The 23,174-nt window shown below is 45.1% G+C and overlaps 1 protein-coding gene across 3 annotated transcripts in view; it reads right to left on the bottom strand.

The window, feature by feature from the left end:
• The window catches only part of LOC137534478 (zinc finger protein 568-like), a 91,580-nt gene that overhangs the window by 11,837 nt on the left and 56,569 nt on the right, over positions 1–23,174 (bottom strand). The window contains exons 1-4 of one of the 3 annotated variants that reach the window (XM_068255991.1): positions 11,081–11,132; positions 7,308–7,386; positions 7,088–7,185; positions 1,643–1,994 (exon numbers count right to left, since the gene is read on the bottom strand). In XM_068255991.1, the coding sequence (XP_068112092.1) occupies positions 1,643–1,994; positions 7,088–7,185; positions 7,308–7,341 (484 nt within the window). In that variant the 5' untranslated portion in view covers positions 7,342–7,386; positions 11,081–11,132. Of the gene's footprint in view, positions 1–1,642; positions 1,995–7,087; positions 7,186–7,307; positions 7,432–11,080; positions 11,133–23,174 lie in introns of those variants that run through there. The other 2 variants (XM_068255990.1, XM_068255992.1) reach the window with 2 other exon arrangements.

Raw genomic sequence — 23,174 nt, 5'->3', positions numbered from 1 at the left:
TCTGCATAGCCTCATCCCCACCATACTAGCCAACCCCTTCCTCCCTTCCCAGTTTAAGTTGCCCAAACCAAGCTTCTACTTAAAACAATATGTCCCCTGTCATCTGCCTCAGATGATGCCGCCTCCCAACCTTCACATAAACCAGCGCCCCAACCCCAAACACTGGCACACTAAATTAACTTGTGACCTTCATAAAGAGACACGAGCTACACATATGGTGGAAATCTCGCCTCAACTCCGACTTCCTGGAGTACAAAACCAAGCTGTAATTATTCCACACTGCCCCCTCTGATGCCAAACAGAAATACTTTGCGGTCTTCATTGGTGCCCGAGCTTTCAACCCACGTTGTATATTCACCACCTACAACTCCCTACTCAACAATCCACCCTCTCAGCCACTGATCTGACCAACCACATCACCAACAAAAATGTTGCAATCCGAAGAGTAATCTCTCCACTTTACGGTGTGGGGGCAGTCTGAGAGCAGTCCTCCCAGACTGCTCACACACCTTACCCCCCCCCCCCCCCCCCCCCCCACAGACACACACCGATCTCCTTCACGCCTATCACTGTTTCACTGTTGAGAAAGTCAACCAGCTACTGGTGACTTCCCCTTCATGCCCCTTGACCCTGTCTAAATGAACACCTGGATCCAGACCTTACCTTCCTGTTTATTCTCCCCCCTCAGTCTTCAAACAATCCACTGTACCTACCCACTGTACTTACCCTTACATTCCATAGGGGTGGGGATGATACAGGGGACATGATAGGGGGTTGGGGTAAACAGTCCATAAGGATGAGGAGGTTATAGAGGCAGTATGAGGGGTATACACTCTCTGGGTTATCATGTTCCTTCTCTAGGGCTGCCCCCACCCTCTGATACTCCCTTCCACTGCCCATCAGGCTCACCCCCTTCAAACAACACCTTATCAAATTATACTAAATCACCCCATGTTGTAACCAGTCTTTGTACAGTAATATACAGTGGCCATTAACAACTTATTAAAGACTATTAACACTGATCGATTCGCTGCTCAATTCCGCAGTCAATTCTCTTATCTTCCGCTTGTTTTTCTTATCTTTTTCCATTCACTTCAATCCGGAATCGAGCGGCGAAACGATCGGACGGGAGATCGGACATGTCGGAATTTATCTATCGAGCCATCTTAATGGCTCAGACTAGCCGTGTATTCCCAGCATAAGTCATCCCCTATTGTGACCAATCGGTGTACAGTGACGATTATCAGCTTATTACAGGTCGGTATCACTAACTCACCCCTACTGTGACTAATCTGTGTACAGTAATGTACAGTGACGATTATCAGCTTATTACAGGCCAATAACACTAAGTCACCCTTACTGTGATTAATCTGTGTGCGGCAATATACAGTGTCATGTGACTGCACAGTATAATTGCAAAATTCTAGATACGTTTTCTTGCAGTGCGTAGTGTGATAACTCATTACATGCATGCTGGGCAGTCACAATACACACATCATACCCCTATTACTTCTCACATTCCCCCCCCCCCCCTAGTTATTGGCTTCATGTAATCCATATTGTAAGAAACAGGGACATATTTATTGGTCAGATGAATTAATCTTTTGAATATCTAATATTTACCACTCACCAATGTTCATACCTGTAATAATGTCTTCCTCCGTAGATGCTCTCATCAGGTCATCCTCCTCCTCAGACTGCTGATCACTCCTCATATACATCTCTTCTTCTTCCTCTTTAATTATCCTTATTATGATACCCTCCTCCATAGACTGCTGATCACTCGTCACGTATGTCTCTTCCTCTTCCTCTTTTATTGTCCTCATTATGTTACCCTCCTCCATAGACTGCTGATCACCTGTCACATATATCTCTTCTTCTTCCTCTTTAATTGTCCCCATCATGTCCCCCTCCTCCATAGACCGCTGATTGCTCCTCACATCTGTCTCTTCTTCCTCTTTAACCACGGCATTTACATGCATCAGTCCTTCATCCTAAAATGAGAGATAATTTACATTGTGAATACAGATTATTCAGTGGTGCTGTACAGTTTAAGAAACAAACATGGGGCACATAATAATACAGACAATGGTATACACAAAATATACACACTGGCACATCATACAGAATTGGTAGACATAGTAATTACAGTGATAAATGTAATAGAAGGAACAAAATGAATAGCTAATTTCAAGACACAAAGGGTGAGAATGTCCTGCCCTTGTGTGCTTATAATCTAAGGTCTGGTACAAACCATGGAATGTCCCTTCAGATCGAAGGGTCAAATTTATATTTTCCGACAGGTCGGATCAGCTTCCTATCGATAAAGGAATCAATCTTTCGATCACTAAAGCACAAATTCGATCCTGTTGTTGATTTGGAGCTGAACATTGCAAATTTAGCAGTTCGACCCATTGATCTGTCAGAAAACTGCATGGTGTGTACCAGGCTTGACGGAATAGGGGGAAACAAGGTGGGGCAATATACAATATGTATACTTAGAGGATGGGGATTCCAGAGGAGGGGTAAGGCTTGGGAGAAATCTTGTATACAGGTAAACACCCAACATACAAATGACCCGTTGATAAGGTTGGGTTGCGACCCGTTGCAATGATGTCATCCTGACGCACACAGTCGGGAACTTCCTGTCCAGAGATATTATCAGTCGTCTTTTTACTTGTAATGCCGCTGCTGCTCATCACACACTGTCCCTTGGCTAATTCGCAGAGTGCTCCAATCAAGATTCATCCATTCAGGCTCTGCCTGCAGCTGCTGACATATTCTGATCTCATCGCTGGGCTGGGAATACATAGGCAAAATACAAGGAAGTGAGTCAGACAGACTCGCTGCACACGTGGCGGGTGGCCAATTGGAGGACGGCAGCCAGCTTTGTGAATGTTGTCTCCCCTTCCTGTAATCAGACCTCCAAAAGGGAAAGTTGAGCCCCTGAGGAAGCTTTTATAGTGAAACTGGTCTGGCAGGGCAAACTGCTACCATTGCCATTATCGTGTTTGGAAGTGGATAAGCTACTGCTACATCTATAAGTGGAAGTGAACACGAATACTTTTTATTGGATGGAGGATCGAGCAGGAGATGAACCCGCTGCTGATCAGTTTGTGCTGATTGAGACCTTGTAATACGGGTCCATGTTATTTGATAAGCATGTCTATCATTACTCTGGTGTGGTGACAGAACTTTTAAGGCCTGCGCTGAAGTTTTATTGATTGAATACAAAAGGGAAAGTAGATTTGCATATTTGCAAGTAGCTTTAAACAGATCTGAAAGCCAGAAGCTACATTCATCATTGAATCCAAGAGGTTCATTTACTCCTTGCCTAATTCAAGCATCCAGTTTGCTCTGAGCACATTACATGCAGTTCTACAATCACCATGAAACAGTCTTCAGCCTTCCCAGTAAGCAGTTAGTGAGATTCATTTTTTCAAACAAGGTAATTTCTAAGCTTGGGCCATAAGCTCCGGTTTTTATGTATTCAGAGAGAAGCTAGAGTAGTTAGACATGGTTTAAAATGGCAAACCAGATGACAAGTATACCATGTCTATGGTAACCAGAACACCATCAATCCATAGGCTGAATCCACCCATCTGCCTATTCGTGCCATCCTTCCACAGATGACTGCATGTAGGAGTGTGACAAGGTGGGGAGAAGGTGGGGGGGCACAAAGGACAGAAATAGCACAGTGTTCCAACATAAGAATGGATTCAGATTAAAAACAAGCATACAGTCCTATTCCATTCGTTAACTGGTGACTTCCCGTACTTGAACGCGAGTAGGACAGAAGAAGGTCCTGTGCAGAGAGATTGCGGTTGGGTTGGTATCTGGAAACTAGTGAGGAGATGTATGGGGGGGGGGGGGGGTGGCGAGCTTTGTAAGTGAGAGTTAAGAGTTTGAAGTGAATACTCTGTTTAAATGGCAGCCAATGAAGAGCTTGACAGAGAGGAGCAGCAGATGAAGAGCAAGAAGAAAGATGAATGAATTGAGCAGCTGATTCAGTACAGACTGGAGGGGTGCCAGTCTGTTAGTTTGCAGTCCACAAGGTAGTATATTACAATAGTCCAGATGACATTAGATAGTTTGGTTGAAAAAAGATATCCATCCATTAAGTCCTACCAGGAAAATAAATAAATAAATAAAAACACCATCCTGAACCTGCACATATGGCAGCTGATCTAGGGGAAGGTAATAAACCTTATAAGGCCTGTGCTAATTAGCCTTAATGGGAAAAATCCCTTCCGGACACGAGATGGCAGTATCCAGTATACAAATCCCTGGATCAACTCTTCTGGAAATTACCAAATAATTATAGCAGTGGATGCCCTTCAATGCAAGAAAAGCATCCAAGCCCTCTTTAAATGCAGATACAGAGTAACCACTTCCTGAGTAGAGATGGCCCGAACCGTTTGCGGGCGAATCTCTGGGGATTGAACTACTTCCGGGTCGCTATGACCCGGAGTAGTAATAATAATAATATAATAATCCGAACATTTGTATAGCGCTTTTCTCCTGTCGGACTCAAAGCGCTGAAGAGCTGCAGCCACTGGGACGCGCTCAAGAGGCCACCCTGCAGTGTTAGGGAGTCTTGCCTTGAACTCCTTACTGAATAGGTACTTGACCTAGCCAGGATTCGATACGCCTGCGCTGGCCCAGTGGTGCGCGTCTTTGATCGCGCACCTGTTGCCGGGCACTCTCTGAGCATGAGCACGACGTCACTCATGACGTCACGCACATGCACAGAAAGTGCCCGGCACCAGGAGCGCGATCTAGGACGTGAACCGCCGGGCCAGCGCAGGCGTACTACTCCGGGTCATAGCGAACCGGAAGTAGTACATGGTGAGATGTTCGCCAACATCTCTATTCCTGAGTTAAGTTGTTCCAGATTTTGACTACTCTCACTGTGAAGGACCCCTTTCTAAGTAGATGGCAAAAACGTTTTTCCTCCATATGCAAATCATGTGCCCTTGTCCATCGTACAACCCTAGGAACAAAAAGCTACTTTGCTAATCATTTGTATTGCCCTCTGATGTATTTCTACATGTTAATCAGGTCACCTCTTAGTTGCCTTTTTACTAAGCTAAATAAGGCCAGTTTGCCAAACCTTTCTTGGTAAGTGAGATCTTTCATCCCTCTGATTAATTTAGTTGCCCGTCTTTGTACCCGTTTCAGAAGGTCAATGTCCTTTTTATAGTGTGGTGCCCAAACCTGTATTCCATACTCCTAATCTGGTCTCACAAGTGATTTATACAGAGGGAATAGTATACTAGCATCTCGAGACATCATTTCCCTTTTATGCATCCCAGAATTTTGTTTGCTTTACCTACCGCTGCTTGGCATTGTATACGATTACCTAACTTGTTATCCACCAGTATTCCCAAGTCCTTCTCCAATTTGATGTCCCCAGCTGCATGTCATTTTATGATGATCTACCACTGGTAAGTCCAAGGTGCACAACTTTATATTTATCAACATGAAAATTCATCTGCCATGTGCCTGCACATATGGCCATATTGTCAAGGCCCTGTTGTAATATGTCACTATCCGTCTTAGTGTTAATAATGCTGCATAATTTTTTATCATCTGCAAAGATGGCTAAATTACTCTGTATTACGTCTACTAGATCATTAATAAATACATTGAAAAGAATTGGACCAAGTACTGACCCCTGCGGTACCCCACTGCTAACAGTTTCCCATTTTGAGTGTGTTCCGTTTACCACTACTCTTTGCCTTCTATCCCTTAACCAGTTCTCTATCCACATACACACATTTTATCTTAGTCCCTGTATCCTCAGCTTCTGCACCAGGCTATTGTGAGGAACCGTGTCAAAGGCCATTGCAAAGTCCAAGTACACTTCATCTATAGCTCTTCCAAGATCTAATTTTTCATTCACCACTTCATAAAAGCTGAGCATGTCGGTGAGACAGGACCTGTCTTTAGTAAAACCATGCTGTCGAAACTGAAATAAGATTATTCTGTGCTACATAATTTTGCATAGCATCCCTTAGGATACCTTCAAACAATTTACACACAACTGATGTTAGACAGATCTATAGTTTCCTTGCTCTGATTTATTTCCCTTCTTGTATAAGGGAAATACATCAGCTGTATGCCAGTCATAAGGAACTGACCCACTTGAAAGAGAATCCCACAAAATAAGATAAAGTGGCTTATCGATAACTGAACTCATCTCCTCCACTTGTATATTTTAATCGTATTGATATGTGCCTGCACACTTTCCTGTGTTAGGCAATTCATGCTGAATGATGTAGATTGGGAACAACCCAGGCCATATTATGAGCTAAAGGCACCACCTTGATAAAGGCAGAAGCAAAGAAAGCATTTAAAATGTCCACTTTAGCTCAGCATGCTCTTATAAGAGCAAGCTCTAATATTTTAGTAGTGTCCTAGGCAAGAAAATGTTTCATGCAAATTTTTTTATTTTACCATGCAATTACAGTAATCAGTGGTATACATTTAACATAAGCAATAGGGCCAGTGCACACCAAAAACCTCTAGCAGATCTGCTAATGCTAGAGGTTTTTGAAGCAGATTTTCAGAGCGATTCCTAGGCATGTTTACAGAGGTTTTCTAAACATGCCTAGCGTTTTTTGGAGCATTTTGTGTAGCAGATTTCATATATTGTTACAGGAAAGCTGTAATTGAACAGCTTCTGTAACAAAAACACCTTTAAAACCGCTCTGATCCAGCGTTTTCCAGAGCAGTTTTCTACTTGCCTATACTTTAACATTGATGCATATTCGTAGCAACACTCAAGTTACCTATGTACGGCGGCGGGTCACACTTAGGCCCCTTTTACACTTAATCAGTTGGTGTGCGTTAGTACGAGTTAGTGCGCGTTTTTTCCATAGCAGTGCATTGGGAAGAAGATTTCAGTTAAAACGCGTTAAGTGTGCAAGGTGCCATAGGAAAACATTGGACTTGGGACACTGCTGGCGGTAATAACAGTAATATTGCCCTGGGCTACCTGCAGGTGGCACTATTACTGGTGGTTGGTGCGTCAACCCCAATGTCACACAGTTTGGGGTCTCCGAAGCCCCTTAGTTCCACCTACCTGATAATGGTGGTGAATGGTGTGATCTTCCTGTAGACAGTCCCGGGAATAAAGAGGACCTGTACATCTGTCTGGTGGGTTTCGGTTACTGGATCCATCTGTAGGAAACACACACTGACTGAATACATTTTCTCTATGTGTTGTGTCAGACAATGGGGGAAGTCTAAGTGAACCCTCCGTACTGCTCTCTCATTTACAAGAAGTGAAAGTCTTCTCTTACCCATTGACGTGAGAGGCGGCTGATTCTCCATCATGATATTCTTGCAGAGGTCCTTGTATTCTTCTATATACTGCCACTCCTGCATGGAGAAACATACAGTGATATTCTCACACCTTACAGGAACCTGACAGACACAAAATGATACAGTCACCACCCAGACACATCCCTTGTTGTTACTGGATAATGTCCCATAATTCCCAGCACTGCTCACCTCTCTTGTCAGCAGCTCCATCATCTTCCTGCTACATTCATTAACATAGTAGTGGCCGTGCTAGTGAAGTATCGCAGTCGTGCTACTTTACATCTCGTGGCAGATGAAAGGAGCGCGCATTACTTAGCAGCGCACACTACACAGCACTACTGTGCATAGCGCATGTGCACTTAATTTTAACTCACGCATAATGAATCGAGCAAAAAGTTCTGATGTTCCTTCTCTCATGTGACGCAGAGAAAGCATTTGATCGGTAGACTGGCCTTCCTATGCCTCTCTCTGCAACAGATTGGTTTGGGGAACCAGTTCATATCATGGGTGACGGTATTATACACCGGACCCGACAGAGCTTTCCATTATCACCTTTACTATATGACCTAGTAATAGAACACTTTGAGATATTGCCCTACTATCCAGCCCTCTTATAACTGGCATACAGATGTTGTCTACACTGCACAAACTGTCGTTACATGCAGACGCCTTACTTATGTATGCAACCAACCCAGCGAAAGCCATCCCTTTGATCCTGGAAGAATGTACTGTGTTTGGGGAAGTTAGTAATTTCAAGCTGAATATGAATAAAACAGAGGCTCTAAATGTCTCCCTACCAGCAAAGGAACATCAAGCTCTTGTACTTTCTGTTCAGATGGCAGTCTACTTCAATCAAATATTTAGGCATGCAGGTACCTTGTGATCTGTAGAAACTGTTTTCTCTCAATTATATTCCTTTGATAGATGATATCAAACGAGGTTTTACATGCCTGGGCTAAATTGCCTTTGTCGTGGTTTGGAAAGGTGAACGTACTAAAAATGGACATCCTTCTGAGGGCTCTTTATATTTTCCAATCCGTGCCTATCAATGTCCATCCCTCCTTTTTCCATACTGATATCACTGGTAATTCAATTTCTTTGGAGGAATGGACATGCTAGGTTAAGTTATGCTACTATGACACAGGCTAAACAAGATGGAGGCCGGAGTTTACCAAATTTTGGGCTATATCATTCAACAGCAGCTCTTTCGAGGGTGGGCCAGTGGTTTCATCATGTCAATGACCCAAAACACACAGCAAAAGTGGTGAAGAAATGGTTAGTGGACATAAACATTAAAGTTTTGGAGTGACCCAGCCATAGTCCTGAATTGAATCCAATTGATAATCTGTGGAGGTAGCTAAAGATCAGGGTGATGGCAAGAAGACCCTCCAACCTGAAAGAGTTGGAGCTCATTGCTAAAGATGAATGGGCAAAAATACCTGTGGAGACATGCAAAAAGCTGGTCTGTAATTTTAGGAAGCGTTTGATTGCTGTAATAGCCAATAAAGGCTTTTCTATTGATTATTGAGAAGGGTATGAATAATTTTGGACTGGGCACTTTTTGCTCAAATGTAAATAAAGGCTGAGAAATGTTTTTTTTCCACAATAATGCCTCTTCTCTTGTACATTCTCTTATTATCTGATACCTCAGTCATTTTCCATCAAAAAAAAAATACTTGCTGATTGAATAAAAATAACTTTAAGTCAAAATTTGCCAGGGGTATGAATAATTATGGGCAGCACTGTAGCAATGCAAAGGCTTATTTCATCCCTTATGTGAATAAAATATGACATTTACAGAGAACCATTTTCACTGTATGCATTACTATGGAGGACTGTCCAGCACATCAGCATACAGAAACAATCTTCACTAGCTGTAATACTGTAACTGGAATGTCTTCAGAATGATATAAAGAAGAAATATAGCTTAAAATAATGTTTAAATAATTCACTAACTGAAGCTCTGTGTGCTCCTGTGTGTCTCACTCTCTCTCTCTCTCTGCCTCATGCAGTGTAAACAGAGTTTACAGCCAGGAAAAAAAATCATTTTGAATGGGGGGGGGGGGGGGAGCATCCAAGAAAAGGAATAAAGTAAGCCTCCTTATCTTCAGATCCTTCTTTGTAGCTAAAAATTCCTCAGCTGTTCTCATATGATCTGTGAAAAGCAGTGTGTGTGTGGGCAGGGCAGAAACAAACAAGCAGTAAATCATTCCTCTGTGAACAGTGGCAGAGAAGTGAAATCTATCCACATGGTATAATTCTAGCCTCTAGCATCGACGCCGACACAAACTGTTACAAACAGCTGGTAAACAAGGCATTTTTTCACACAGGCTGTGATGAGAGACTTCTGAAAAGCTTTCTAGTTTGCTGGCTAAAAGCTCTATGTATGTGGGGTTTACAGAATTACAGTTTCTTTAATAGTTGTTTTTTAAGGAGTTAGTATTTCAATTTGATTTCCGCTCCATGTACATAATACTTCCTTTTGAAGTTAGTTGTGGATAACATTCCTGCATTTAGCATTGTTATAGCAAATCTCCACTCCAACACTCAAAATTTTGTATAAGTTCTTGGTCGCATAATTCCGTGCAGATCTAGACATCACAATTTTGGTTTTGTACATTTCTTTGGTTGTATGATCCTTTACAGAAATGTAAACTTGTCATTACTATATACTAGCTGTCCACAATGACTTGTTTTGCTGTCATGGTCACTTCTCTGTACTGTATATGATGTTGTGATATGAGCCATTTTTCTTCTGTTTACGTTAAGGCATAGCCTTTGATAAAAAAGATTTAATGAGAGGATAAGAGAGAAGAGGTAGAGACTGTGGCTAATGGGAGCAGTGAAGTATAGCACACTGTGACAGGTAGCTATAAACCAATTTAAATCATTCCCTTTTACTACTCTGCATGGAGGTGGGGGAAGGGAGCAATACTGCAGTGTGAACATAGCTATACTGTACTGGGAAATAAATATTACTGGGTTTGAGAACCCCTATATACTGGAACAAAATGGCAATGCATGGGGGACATGGCTATACTCGGAAGGAAGTGGTATTACTGAGGTGGGGGGGACATTACATACGGGAGGCTAATAATGGCAATACTGGTGAATCAGGGAGGACAAGGCTTTTCTGGGAAAGAAATGGCATTACTGGGTGGGGTGACATTACATATTGGATGATAATGACATTGCTGGGGGGACACAGGGTGACATGGCTATACTGGGGGGGGGGGGGGGGGTGGAGGCTCATACCTCCCAATGTTTAAAACCAGCAAAAAGAGACACTAAGCTCTGCTCAGTCACACCTTTAGCCATGCCCTAATTTTGTATGTGGTACTCCTCCCTATACAGTTCCCTGGTGTCTAGTCATCATTCCTCCCTTCCTACGACAGTTTCCTGGTTTAGCTTCCCTGGTGGTGTTTAGTGGCCATCCCTCTCTAATATAGCTTCCCTTTTAGTGGATGGTGGCCTCAAACCTCAGTACAGCTTCCCTGGTGGTGTTAGTGCCCCCTAATACGGCTTCCTTGGTGATGTTTAGTGCCCCCTCACTAATATAGCCTCCCTGGTGGCATTAGTGCCCTACCCACCCAGAAGTGAGTGGTGAGCGGTACACAAATATCTCTTGTATGGCATTTACTTCAAGGGGATGATCAGGATAGTGACAGATGCACTATGAGCTCCTCTTTAACAAAGTATGTTCTACTCGACCTCTGCTCTGCTCAATATATAACTAGATCCACACAATTACCTCTTCCAACAACGAATCCTCTTCACGTCCTAAATAGAATTATTCTTCTGGTACATCATTTCCTGTCTTTGGCTTTATTTCTTCCTCTCTGTGCGCTCCGCCAGGAGGAAGTGAGATCGCCATCTTGTGGTGAATAGGCTAATTGCCTGTTCTCTGACTGACTATTGAAAGGACTAGGGAAGAAAGCTATCCCACACCAATTCACAGACAGTAAACATTATTTAAAAAGTATTTAACATCCTTTATTGATTCACCGAACAATGATAAAAACAAAATAATACATTGAGTAGGAGAGGAGCGAGTAGCAGTAATATAATAATGAATTCAATCTGACAATTCATGTAAAGGAATTAATGCATAATTCAAATCAATCTGGCTTATTCATAATCGATGTATTAGTCAATGACAGTGGTGTAGCAATAGGGAATGCAAAGGTTGTGACCACACCAAGCCCCCTGGACCAGAGACGCCAATTAGGGAACATCCTTCATCCACCATCTTAGTAGCTTTTCATTGGTGCTATATTGGTAATAAACAACACACTATGGCCTCAATTCACTAAGCTAGGCCGACCAGGCGTCCTCTTTTGCCCGGACAGGTCCACTTTTTCTGACCTGTCCGGGCCGTCAGGGCGGGGTTTTGAAATGTCCGGGTAGGTAGTGAAGAGAGCCGTTTAGGAGCTGAACAGGAGCCGGCTCTTTGGAGTGAGTCGCTCCACCAGCTGCTCTATGAGTACTCCATGCGCCCCCTCCTACTCTTGTTTATTGGCATAGCAGGAGGCAGGAGCGTCTGTGTTGCCTTAGAAACAAGGCTCTCTTCCTGTTTCCTGTGGCCACGCTGTGAAACATGCTCTGTCCCTTTCCTTCTCCCCTCCAGCCAGCCAGTCTGCTCCAGCGTGCAGGGACACTTCACCCTCCCCAAAGCTGCTTAGCACAGCGTGGTGTGACATCCAGCCAATTGGTCCCTGGTGAGCTGTCTCTCATTGCGCTCTGCCTTTACTCCTTTCTCTGCACAGACACTCGCACACTGCTCATCGGACATCACCTCTCCCCCAGCAGTCCCCCTACCCCCCTCCCTCCTTTCATGCTGCTGCCTTAACCCTTGGAGCTCTGTTTTCTTACCATGCTACACTTAATTTGCAACATCAGGGTTTTTCTCTTGTGTTTTTAAAAGGTGGTCACTCACTTAGGTTTACACTTTCCTTACTATCTCCTGCAGTTTATTTGGCATATTAATATTTAGTATTTATAAAGCACCAACATCTTCCAACCACAGCGCTGTACACAGTATATTGTCTTGTCATTTAGCTGTCCCTCGGTGGAGCTCACAATCTAATCCCCACCATAGGCATATGTCTCGTGTAATGTATATATCATAGTCTAGGGCCATTTTGGGGGAAGCCAATTAACTTATCTGTATGTTTTTGGGATGTGGAGGAAACCCACACAGACATGGGGAGAACATACAACCTACATGCAAATAGTGCCCTGGCTGTGATTGGAACCAGGGACCCAGCACTGGAAGGCGAGAGTGCTATCCACTACACCACCATGTAGAAAAAGGGGGTGTGGTCTGTGTTAATGGCCAGAGTTTAGGGCGCCAGAGCTTATGTGCCTATAGGCTCCTGAGCTGTAAACCCGGCCCTGAGGATGGCTCAGGACGGCTGATTCATTGAACGGCTCGCAATCCAGCTCATGATCAGTAGCTCATGACTCAGAACCGAGGGCCCACAGCATCCCCGGCATGCAGATCACGCATCAGACGTGACACAGATGGCACACACAGGCAGGAGTAAAGTAATGCAGGGCAACAAGTAACAGCAAGCGGCAAGAGAACGACAGGTAGACAGGACAAGGCAGAGCACCGAGCAAGCAACAAGCGGGCGGCAAGCAGAGCGGAACACCAAGGCAGAGCACCAAGCGGGTGGCAAGTGGCAGCCGGGGCGCTCTTCCGAAACGTCTCACAGGTACGGCTCACGCACACGCCAGCACTCCCACACTCCTGTGAACCTGCGACCTCCAAGCACACTGCTAAGGTCTTGTATATTTGGCCCCACCCATGACCACGCCCACATGCTGTTGTGATTGTCCTCTTTTTTGGAAATCAAAATATGGTCACTCTACACTAAGCAGTTTCGACTAGTCTACTGATGGTTTTTAGTCTACTGATGGTTTGGTCAGTTGCATCAAAAGGGAATTCACTATTACTAAATATTTTAGACCTGTTTTAAACTATTTGGTAATTAGGTCGGTAAAGCAGGGGAAATGATCAAAAGATGCAATTCACAAACAAGTAGCTATGACTCACATCCTTCTCCTTTGATGAGCTCTCCTCTGCATACAATTAAACTCCTGCATAATTCATTCAAAAGGTTCCATCCTTTCCATCTAAAATATCTCACTGAATTACTTTACCGACAGAAATCAGCTGGTCTAATCTGTCAGAAAAAGTGGGCGTGGTTACTCCTTGTTTGCCTTTGTGAATTGTGTAATTACTGAATGTTAGACCAGGTCTAGAAACAGGTCTAAAACATTACACCAAACCATCAGTAGACTAAAAACCATCTGTAGACTAGTCTAAACTGCTTAGTGAATTGAGGCCATGCATGCCTCTTAACATTTTGAGATAAGAAAGTACAATACAATACAATACAATAGCATTTCTATAGCGCTTTTCTCCCATAGGACTCAAAGCGCTTAGGCTCTCTCAGATTCAGTAATTGGTAGTAGGATGAAGTATTCGCACAACAAAAGTTATATTTCTGCAAATGCCAAACTGAACAGGTGGGTTTTCAGTCTGGATTTAAACACATCCAGAGTTGGAGCTGTCCTGATCCGTTGAGGTAAGGAGTTCCAAAACGTAGGGGCAGCATGACAGAAGGCTTTGGGACCAAAAGTTTCCAAGTGGACTCTGGGTATGACTAGATTATTAGAACCTGTGGATCTGAGAATGCGGGGATTGGTACGTAGCTGCAACATATCTTTCATGTATCCAGGGCCTAGATTATTCAGTGATTTAAATGTCAGTAGGCCGATCTTGAATAGGACCCTCCATTCTATAGGTAGCCAGTGAAGGGAGTGCAGGACTGGCGTTATGTGGCAGTGACGGGGTTGGTTGGTTAGCAGTCTGGCAGCAGTATTCTGTATCAGCTGTAGGTGGTACAAGACCTTTTTTGGAAGGCCAGTGTAGAGAGCATTACAGTAGTCCAGTCGGGATGTGATGAAGGCATGGACTAAGGTTGGCAGATCTTCTTGGGGGATGAGGTGCTTGTTTTTTGCAATGTTCTTCAGGTGAAAATAGGATGATTTCACCACAGCAGAGATTTGATTTCTGAAGTTTAAATCCCCATCAATTAGAACTCCCAGGCTCATGATCAGAGCTGCATAGATCCGTGCCTCCTATTCCCAGTAGTGAACACTGCAAGTTAAGTTGTTTTGTTATCATGCTCTGCCCTCCAATCAGAAGGACTTCTATTTTGTCTGCATTTAGTTTCAGCCAGTTGTCATTCATCCATTGCTGTAGTTCACGTAAGCAGGCGTTTATAGTTAGAGTTGGGTCTGTCACACCAGGCTTGAAGGAAAGATATAGTTGGGTGTCGTCTGCATAGCAGTGGTATACAGAACAGTCTCCCGATGTGTGGCTGTCATCTCTGCTGGATTGTGCTGGAGCTATTAGGGTTGTTGCCTGGGTGTACTCTGTAGATTTTGTCACAGAGTTATTTTGGTTCTGCAGTGAAGAACGTCTTTTCCCACGTCCTCTGGATCCTCTTTTTGTCTTTCTGAAGATTCCAACAGACTTAAAGAGAACCAGAGCTGAAGCACCCTCTTGTATTTTACCTTATAAATCAGTGGGAACATGTCAGTAAACACCTAATTTGCTCTTTGTTTCATTGTTCTCTGTTTAATCTGACTATTATCACCTCTGATAAGAATCCCCGACTGAGCTCAGTCTGACTTTGCTACGGAAAGATTATAGCTGAGTCTGTGTTTTCTGGTGTCTTTTCAAGCCCAAGCCTGCCCCCTTGTGGCTCTGCTATAATGACTCAGCTATAATTATTCCCTGCAAAGCCAGACTGAATGCTCAGTCCGGGATTCTTATTACAGATGATAACAGACACTTTTAGCAGTGAGGACTGAGGATGAAACAGAGAGCATGGTAAGTGTTTTCTCTAATGTTCTTACTGATATATGGTAAAATACACAAGGGTGCTTCATCTCTGGTTCCCTTTAAGTAGAATTTCTGTTGATTTGTCAATTGGATAGATAATTCTTGGTTGGTATACAGCGAGAAGTGTCTTTGCTGAATATTGATGTTTACACATTAGAATGGACAAAAGAGACAGCGCAGGGCTCCTGCTGAGAAAGGCCCTATTTAGAGTCAAGGTGTGAACTTTCTCAGCTGCGGCTGGTATCCTGCAGAGATCCAAGGGCCTGTATAGAATGAATTGTCCTTACACAGAGATGTTTGGATGGACAGCATGGATTTGAAAACACAGTCCTTTGTTTATAAGTTTGAAGATATATTATATAATGTATGTAGAAAAATTTAGTCTATTGAGCATAGATGATGTAGATAATCGATTAAAGTTTCTCACGGGATGGGAGAGGGCGGGCACAAAGAGGCAGAAAGTCTTTAAGGTCTCAGGTCAATTCCAAGGAAGGTGTGCAGTGTTCAGCCGTGTTTGATACCAAGGAAGATCCAATCCAGCTTAAATCCTTGCCATCCCAAGTAATCCAGGTGTTCTGAAAGGTTATAGGTGTTGCTGGAGAAGTGATACATTAGAATCCACTGAAATTTCGGTCCAGTCTTTCAATCAAGAGGTTTAAAGTAGCAGAAATGAGATGTAATGTCTGGAGCAGCCTTAGAGAGCAGCAGCACCAGTCTGGGCGCGCTCAATCGGGTCCTAAAGTAGGATGCTTTAGGACTAGTGATGTGGCGAACCTCCGATTTTCGGTTCGCGAACCTTCGCGGAAGGTTCAGTTTGCAAACCGCAATAGACTTCAATGGGGAGGCAAACTTTGAAAAATAGAACAAATTATGCTGGCCACAAAAGTGATGGAAAACATGTTTCAAGGGGTCTAACACCTGGAGGGGGGCATGGCGGAGTGGGATACATGGCCAAAGTCCTGGGGAAAAATCTGGATTTGACGCAAAGCAGCGTTTTAAGGGCAGAAATCACATTGAATGCTAAATTGCAGGCCTAAAGTGCTTTAAAACATCTTGCATGTGTATACATCAATCAGGGAGTGTAATTAGAGTTCTGCTTCACACTGACACACCAAACTCACTGTGTAACGCACAGCAAACAGCTGTTTACGTAGTGACGCCCGTGCTGGACAGGTGCGCACCGTGGCGAGAGTGTAGGCCGTGGGCGGTTTTCAAGCCCATACGGTCGCTGGGCAGTGGTAGCTCAATGATAGAACAACAGTGACTGTCCAGCTGATCAAATTTGGTCTGACCACAATGAAGCAACGACCTTATTATCTTTTGTGTGCCACCCCCACCTGAGACACTCAAATAGCCGGCGGTCATTGCTTCATTGTGATACGCAAGCACCTTCACCGCGGCAAGGTAATGATTATGAAGGGGGATGGGCACATGTACATGCCTTTTGTTTTTTTGTTGCAGCTGCCCGCAGTGCAGCCAGAAAAATTAGGCAGGCATGTACACGCACCAGAAAAATTAGCTTACAAAATCAGGAATCCGTCTAGAGTCCTGGACCCTGTTGGTGGTGGCGGAGAAGGCAAGTGGCCTGCAGGCAGAGATGCTGTGTGTGGGGATTGACTTAGTCTTCGGTCGTGCAGTAGCCCTCTGTGATCCATGCCTCATTCATTTTGATAAAGGTCAGGTACTGAACACTGTCTTGACTTAGGAGACTTCTCTTCTCAGTGACAATGCCTCCAGCTGCACTGAAGGCCCTTTCTGACAGGCCGCTTGCGGCAGGGCAAGAGAGAAGTTGTATGGCAAATTGGGACAGCTCTGGCCACAGGTCAAGCCTGCGCAACCAGTAGTCCACGGGTTCATCGTCGCTGCTTGCTGTGTCTACATCCACACTCAAGGCTAGGTAGTCGGCTACCTGCCGGTCCAGGCGTTGGTGGAGGGTGGATCCGGAAGGACTATGGCGAGGAGTTGGACTAAAGAATGTCCGCATGTCCGACATCACCCTGAGATCGCTGGAGCGTCCTGTCCTTGCCTGCGTGGACTTGGGAGGATGAGGATTACTGCCAGTGGTACCTTGATTGCGTTGTGCTGCCACATCACCCTTAAACGCATTGTAAAGCATCATTGACAGCTTGTTCTGCAAGTGCTGCATCCTTTCCGCCTTGTGTTGAGTTGGTAACAGGTCTGCCACTTTGTGCCTGTACCGAGTGTCTAGTAGCGTGGCCACCCAGTACAGGTCATTCGCCTTGAGCTTTTTTATACGGGGGTCCCTCAACAGGCTGGACAACATGAAAGAGGCCATCTGCACAAAGCTGGATGCAGATGTACTCTCCATCTCCTCTTGCTCTTCCTCAGTGACGTCACGCAACTCCTCTTCCTCCCCCCAGCCACGAACAATACCACGGGAACGTGGAGCAGCAGAAGCCCCCTGTGATGGCTGCCGCGGTTGTTCTTCTTTCGCCGCCTCTTCCTCCTCCACAGAAAAACCTTCCTCATTATCATCATCAGAGTCTGACTCCTCTCTTTCCCCACACGACTCCTCTTCTTCCTCCTCCTCCCCCCTCTGTGCTGCCGCAGGTGTTGAGGAAACATCTGGTTCGGATGAAAATCTATCCCACGACTCCTCCTGCCGTAACTGTTCTCGTTCACGCTCCTACACAGCCGTATCCACCACTCTATGCACGGCACGCTCCAGGAAGTAAGCATAGGGGATCAAGCCGCTGGTGGTGCCCTCAGCGCGGCTCACCAGTTTGGTCACCTCCTCAAAGAGCTCCATGACCCTGCATGCATTTCGCATCAGTGTCCAGTTGTTGGGCCACAACATCCCCACCTTCCCAGATTGTGTCCTTGTACTGTAATTATACAGGTACTGGGTGACGGCTTTCTCCTGGTCTAGCAGGTGAGAGAACATGAGCAGGGTGGAATTCCAGCGAGTCGGGCTATCGCAAATCAGGCGTCTCACCAGCAAGTTGTTTCTACACTGAATGCACAAAGCGTGCCATGGCCGTGTAAGATCGCCTGAAATGCCCACACAACTTCCTGGCCTGCTTCAGGACGTCCTCTAAGCCTGGGTACTTGGACACAAATCTTTGCATGACCAGATTCAGCACATGTGCCATGCAGGGTACATGTGTCATCTTTCCCAGATTCAACGCGGAAATGAGATTGCTGCCGTTGTCACACACCACGTTGCCGATCTCCAGCTTGTGTGGGGTCAGCCATTGCTCCACCTGTTTGTTAAGAGCAGCCAGGAGAGCTGCTCCAGTGTGACTCTCCGCTTTGAGGCAAGACATGTCTAAGACTGTGTGACACCGTCGTACCTGGCATGCAGCATAGGCCCTGGGGTGCGGGGGCTGTGTAGCTGGAGAGGAGATCGCGGCACCAGCCAAGGAGGAGGATGATGACAGCGAAGAGGATGTAGCAGGCGAAGAGGAGGTGGCAGGCCTGCCTGCAAGCCGTGGAGGTGTGACAAGTCGGTCCGCTGCGCAGCCATGCACTCCCTGCTTGCTGCCATCGGTCACCAGGTTGACCCAATGGGCTGTGTACGTAATGTAGCGGCCCTGCCCGTGCTTGGCAGACCAGGCATCCGTGGTCAAGTGGACCCTTGACCCAACGCTCTTCGCAATAGATGACACCACTTGCCTCTCAACTGCACGGTACAGTTTGGGTATGGCCTTTTGTGAAAAATAATTGCGGCCTGGTATCTTCCACTGTGGTGTACCAATGGCCACAAACTTACGGAAAGCCTCTGACTCCACCAGCTTGTATGGTAATAGCTGTCGAGCTAATAGTTCCGCCACGCCAGCTGTCACCGGGCAAGAGGGTGACTGGCAGACATTTGCTTCTTACGCTCAAATACTTCCTTTACGGACAGCTGGGTACTGCTGTTGGCAGAGGAGAAGGAACTGCTCAAGGGCAGAGTCGGTGTGGAGGAGGGTGGCTGTGAAGGTGCAAGGGAGAAAGCGGATGAAGACGATGCACCTGAAGGAGGAAGAGGAGAAGGAGGGTGGCTTGTCTTTTGGGTGCTGCTTTTCCTCAGGTGTTCTTGCCATAGCTGTTTGTGCCTTTTCTCCAGGTGCCTTTGTAAGGCACTTGTCCCTACGTGAGAGTTGGCCTTTCCACGGCTCAATTTTTGCTGGCAGAGAGAACAGATGGCTTTGTTCCGATCTGAGACACACATGTTAAAAAATTTCCAAACCGCTGATCCCCCCTGTGGCATCAGCAGCTGACGTTGAAGGGCATGTTGGCTGGGTGTCCATAGCTGGCGATACATGGCACCGGACACTGCCCCCAGCTGTTTCTGAGGACGAGCTCCCTCTGCTTCTATCATGCAATCATCTCCTCCTACTCCTCTCTGACTCCCCCTCTGAACTGTCCCCCTGGCCATCTCCTCTACTGGGAACATACGTGGCATCCGTATAATCGTCATCATAATCCTCCTGCCCAGCTTCATTTTCCTCAGACACCTCCACAACTGCACCAACTTCAGGTGGTTCATCATCCCCCTCCTCACACGTTACGTCCATACTATTGCCACCTAACTCAGACGCATGAGGTGGTGTACCTGCCTTCTTCTTGTTGTTGCAGTAGGGGCTGTGAATCAGTGATTTCACTACCACCACCACCAAATAATTCCTGTGAAGTGTCAAATGCAGCAGATGTGGTGCTTGCACTAGCGCTGGTGGCACTGGCTGCGGGAGATGAGGTGTTCTGTGTTAAATACTCAACCACGTCCTCACAATTTTGGGAAGTGATGGCACGTACCTTCTTCTTGTTAGATTCTGTTCTAAATCACCTTGCTTCGACACCATCAACTTCTTATAGTTGCGTCTCACAGACTGTGAGATAACTTGACTCTCAACACAGCAAGCAGGAGATAGACTTTTCCCAGGCTTCTTCAATGCTTACGTTATTTATTCAGGAAACAGAAATACAGATAGATACAGTTCATCATATCCTAGCTACGCCAATCTTCATGTTGCGTTACAAGCTTCTTGATTAGACTTCCTGCTGAAGTCAATCAGGTACCTTCTTTTCTAACCTACGTTACACTAGACTACCTATGTACAGCCTACATTATATCAGATTACAGAAAGGAATGAACATACTTAGAGGTCCTAGTCAGCTAGTGAGCTAGTGTGAATGTAAGAAGCAGAGTGAGCTCCCATAGCTCACTCAGGTTGTAATACTGACTAGGAAAGAGTTAAATATGACATCATCTTCGCCATCCCCTAGATCAGACTATTGGTGGACCCACTCGTGGTGTCATCATACACACCTACTCGATTAATATTCAATGAGGCATTTGACATACATACAGGAATGTGGATATTTACAAAACATGGTTGATGTTTATTGTTCTAGTGGTGGTACATGCCCAGGTCAGGGAGACCTGTGGCCTTGTCCACAGAACAGCTTCTTGGTATGTTCTAGTTCTGCTGACAGAACTGCAGATTTTATCTCTAAGAGAAAATCCCCTTAAAGGATACCACAACTGACATGTGGCATAATGAGATAGACATGGGTATGTATAGTGCCTAGCACACAAATAACTATGCTGTGTTCCTTTTTTTCTTTCTCTGCCTGAAAGAGGTAAATATCAGGTATGTAAGTGGCTGACTCAGTCCTGACTCAGACAGGAAGTGACTACAGTGTGACCTTCACTGATAAGAAATTCCAACTATAAAACACTTTCCTAGCAGAAAATGGCTTCTGAGAGCAAGAAAGAGATAAAAAAGGGGGAATTTCTTATCAGTGAGGGTCACACTGTAGTCACTTCCTGTCTGAGTCAGGACTGAGTCAGCCACTTACATACCTGATATTTACCTCTTTCAGGCAGAGAAAGAAAAAAAGAAACACAGCATAGTTATTTGTGTGCTAGGCACTGTACATACCCATGTCTATCTCATTATGCCACATGTCAGTTGTGGTATCCTTTAAAGGGCAGGTCTGCTCCTCAAGCCTTTTTGACTAACTCAGTCCAAATAACTGAGGCCTACTAAAATTATAACAATCCCCCCTAAAAAGGCTTGACCCGCAGATCCCAGCTTCTGAACCTAACCGTACCTGGTTTCTTTCCTTTATGTTTCACTTTTCGATGTTCGTGCTCACACAACTTCTCTGCTCTCGGCGGTTATTCCTGGAAGAGAGAGAGCAAGACCTCTTGGTCTTCCTGTAACCAGGCTCTCTGGGGAGGCCCTACTTCTAAGTCCCTCTATACCACATGCTCAGCATTTGCGTCACTTGCGTATCACTCACAAACTTGCATGACCACAGAAAAGTGAAACTCGTTTGTTTGTTACTCAATGAAGCAGTGCCAGGTGCCTTCTAAAAGAGCGCCTTTATACAATCAGCTCCATCACCGGTACTACTAAACCTATACCCGTAACCCTATATATCCCTTAATTTAAAAATATTGGTTCATTAGAAAGTTTATGAGGCACCAATCTCTTGACCAGGTTAATTTGTTTTACGTAATTTTAACACGCAACCTCACTTGGATAATGATGCCTAAAGTTGTCATCCCCATCCAGACGACCAGTGGGTGTAGGAAGAACTTTTGAACTGCAGAGGCCCAGTCAGAGTGTCCCTGGAACATCACCGGAAACCTTTTCCACCAGGTCAGACTGGAACTCACCTGCTTATTTTTGTGTTCTACCTCGTTAAGATCACCGGGATCATGGTGAAATCTTACCTCTAACTTAGTGTAATGTTTGTTTAACCGTTGTATCAAAGTGTGGTCGTCTTGGGTCAACCCCTGTTCCCCTTTGTCCCATGTCGTGTTCTCTTTTAGGACGGGAACTCCCCTAGAAACTTTGACCTTAAGAGTCCTCTTAACAATTTGAGAAATAACGTCATCAAACCTGGATGACTGGATCCATATGGGATCTCCGCTCCCCCAATATGTTCCCCTTGACAGATCCCCCTTATCGGAACAATTATGAAAATGTACCTTGAATGTGTCCTTAGACATGATGCCAAAAAAACAAACCTTTCCTTCAGCCACCGGAACTATCGGTTTGGCTTCAGGGTGGATCTTTTGAATGGTAGCCTCGCATTCTGCGTTATTGAGCCTGCAGACTTCTTCACTAAATTTGACTTGACCCGGCAAACACAGGTACCTCTGTGAGAATTGCCCGCATGAGAACAACTCTACTCGTTTCACCTCCCCGTCTAGCACCAAAAAAGATTGACCTCTCAGGTCATGGTGTAAGACATGTGTTGAGGTGGGAACTAAGGAAGTGGCGGTGCCTAAAGGAATGTTGCACCGTTTCCATTTGTTCACCCAAACATCTCGAAGCTTCCATGCAAAAGATCCTTCTCCAGAAAAATTAATATACCTCCCCTTGTCCAATCTCAGTTGGACAGGATCTTTAAGCATCTCCTTGACAAAATATGTCCCCAATTGTCCTGATTGGACCTCTTCCCCCCTTATGTCCTGAGGCACAATATGTACCTAAGGTCGGGAAGACTGTACTCTCTGCAATTTTTCAATTAAGAATACCTCTTCACTTACCCAACTAGCATGAGGATAAGCGGCTGCATATGGACTGTGTAATATCGTCCCCTGTTGTGACCCGTGTAATGTGAATGGGGTTCCCTGTGTTGGCTTTCCCTCCCCCGGGATCGCTCTCCCCACCCTTTTTGTCACCTGGAAATGTGGCTCGTTCTCGCTTTTTACTTCTTGTTCCGAGAACCACCACCCCTCGGCTTTCCAGCCTTTATGTGTGTATAGTTGTTTCAGAGGCACTCTCTGTTGGTAGTTCCAGAGTGTGATGTTGTCCCCCGCGTCTCTCCGGCAGGAGAATTGACGCCTCCTGCTCGTTCCTCTCCAATCTGGAACCATCTCACTCTGGATAACCAAGACAAGGTACCCCTGAATCACACACTCCACCTTTTGCATGTACCCATTGTACTGCAATGTGCCTTTTAA

Source organism: Hyperolius riggenbachi, chromosome 10 (assembly GCF_040937935.1).
Source record: "Hyperolius riggenbachi isolate aHypRig1 chromosome 10, aHypRig1.pri, whole genome shotgun sequence".
Lineage (NCBI taxonomy): Eukaryota > Metazoa > Chordata > Amphibia > Anura > Hyperoliidae > Hyperolius > Hyperolius riggenbachi.
This window is presented reverse-complemented; position numbering and strand designations above follow the sequence as displayed.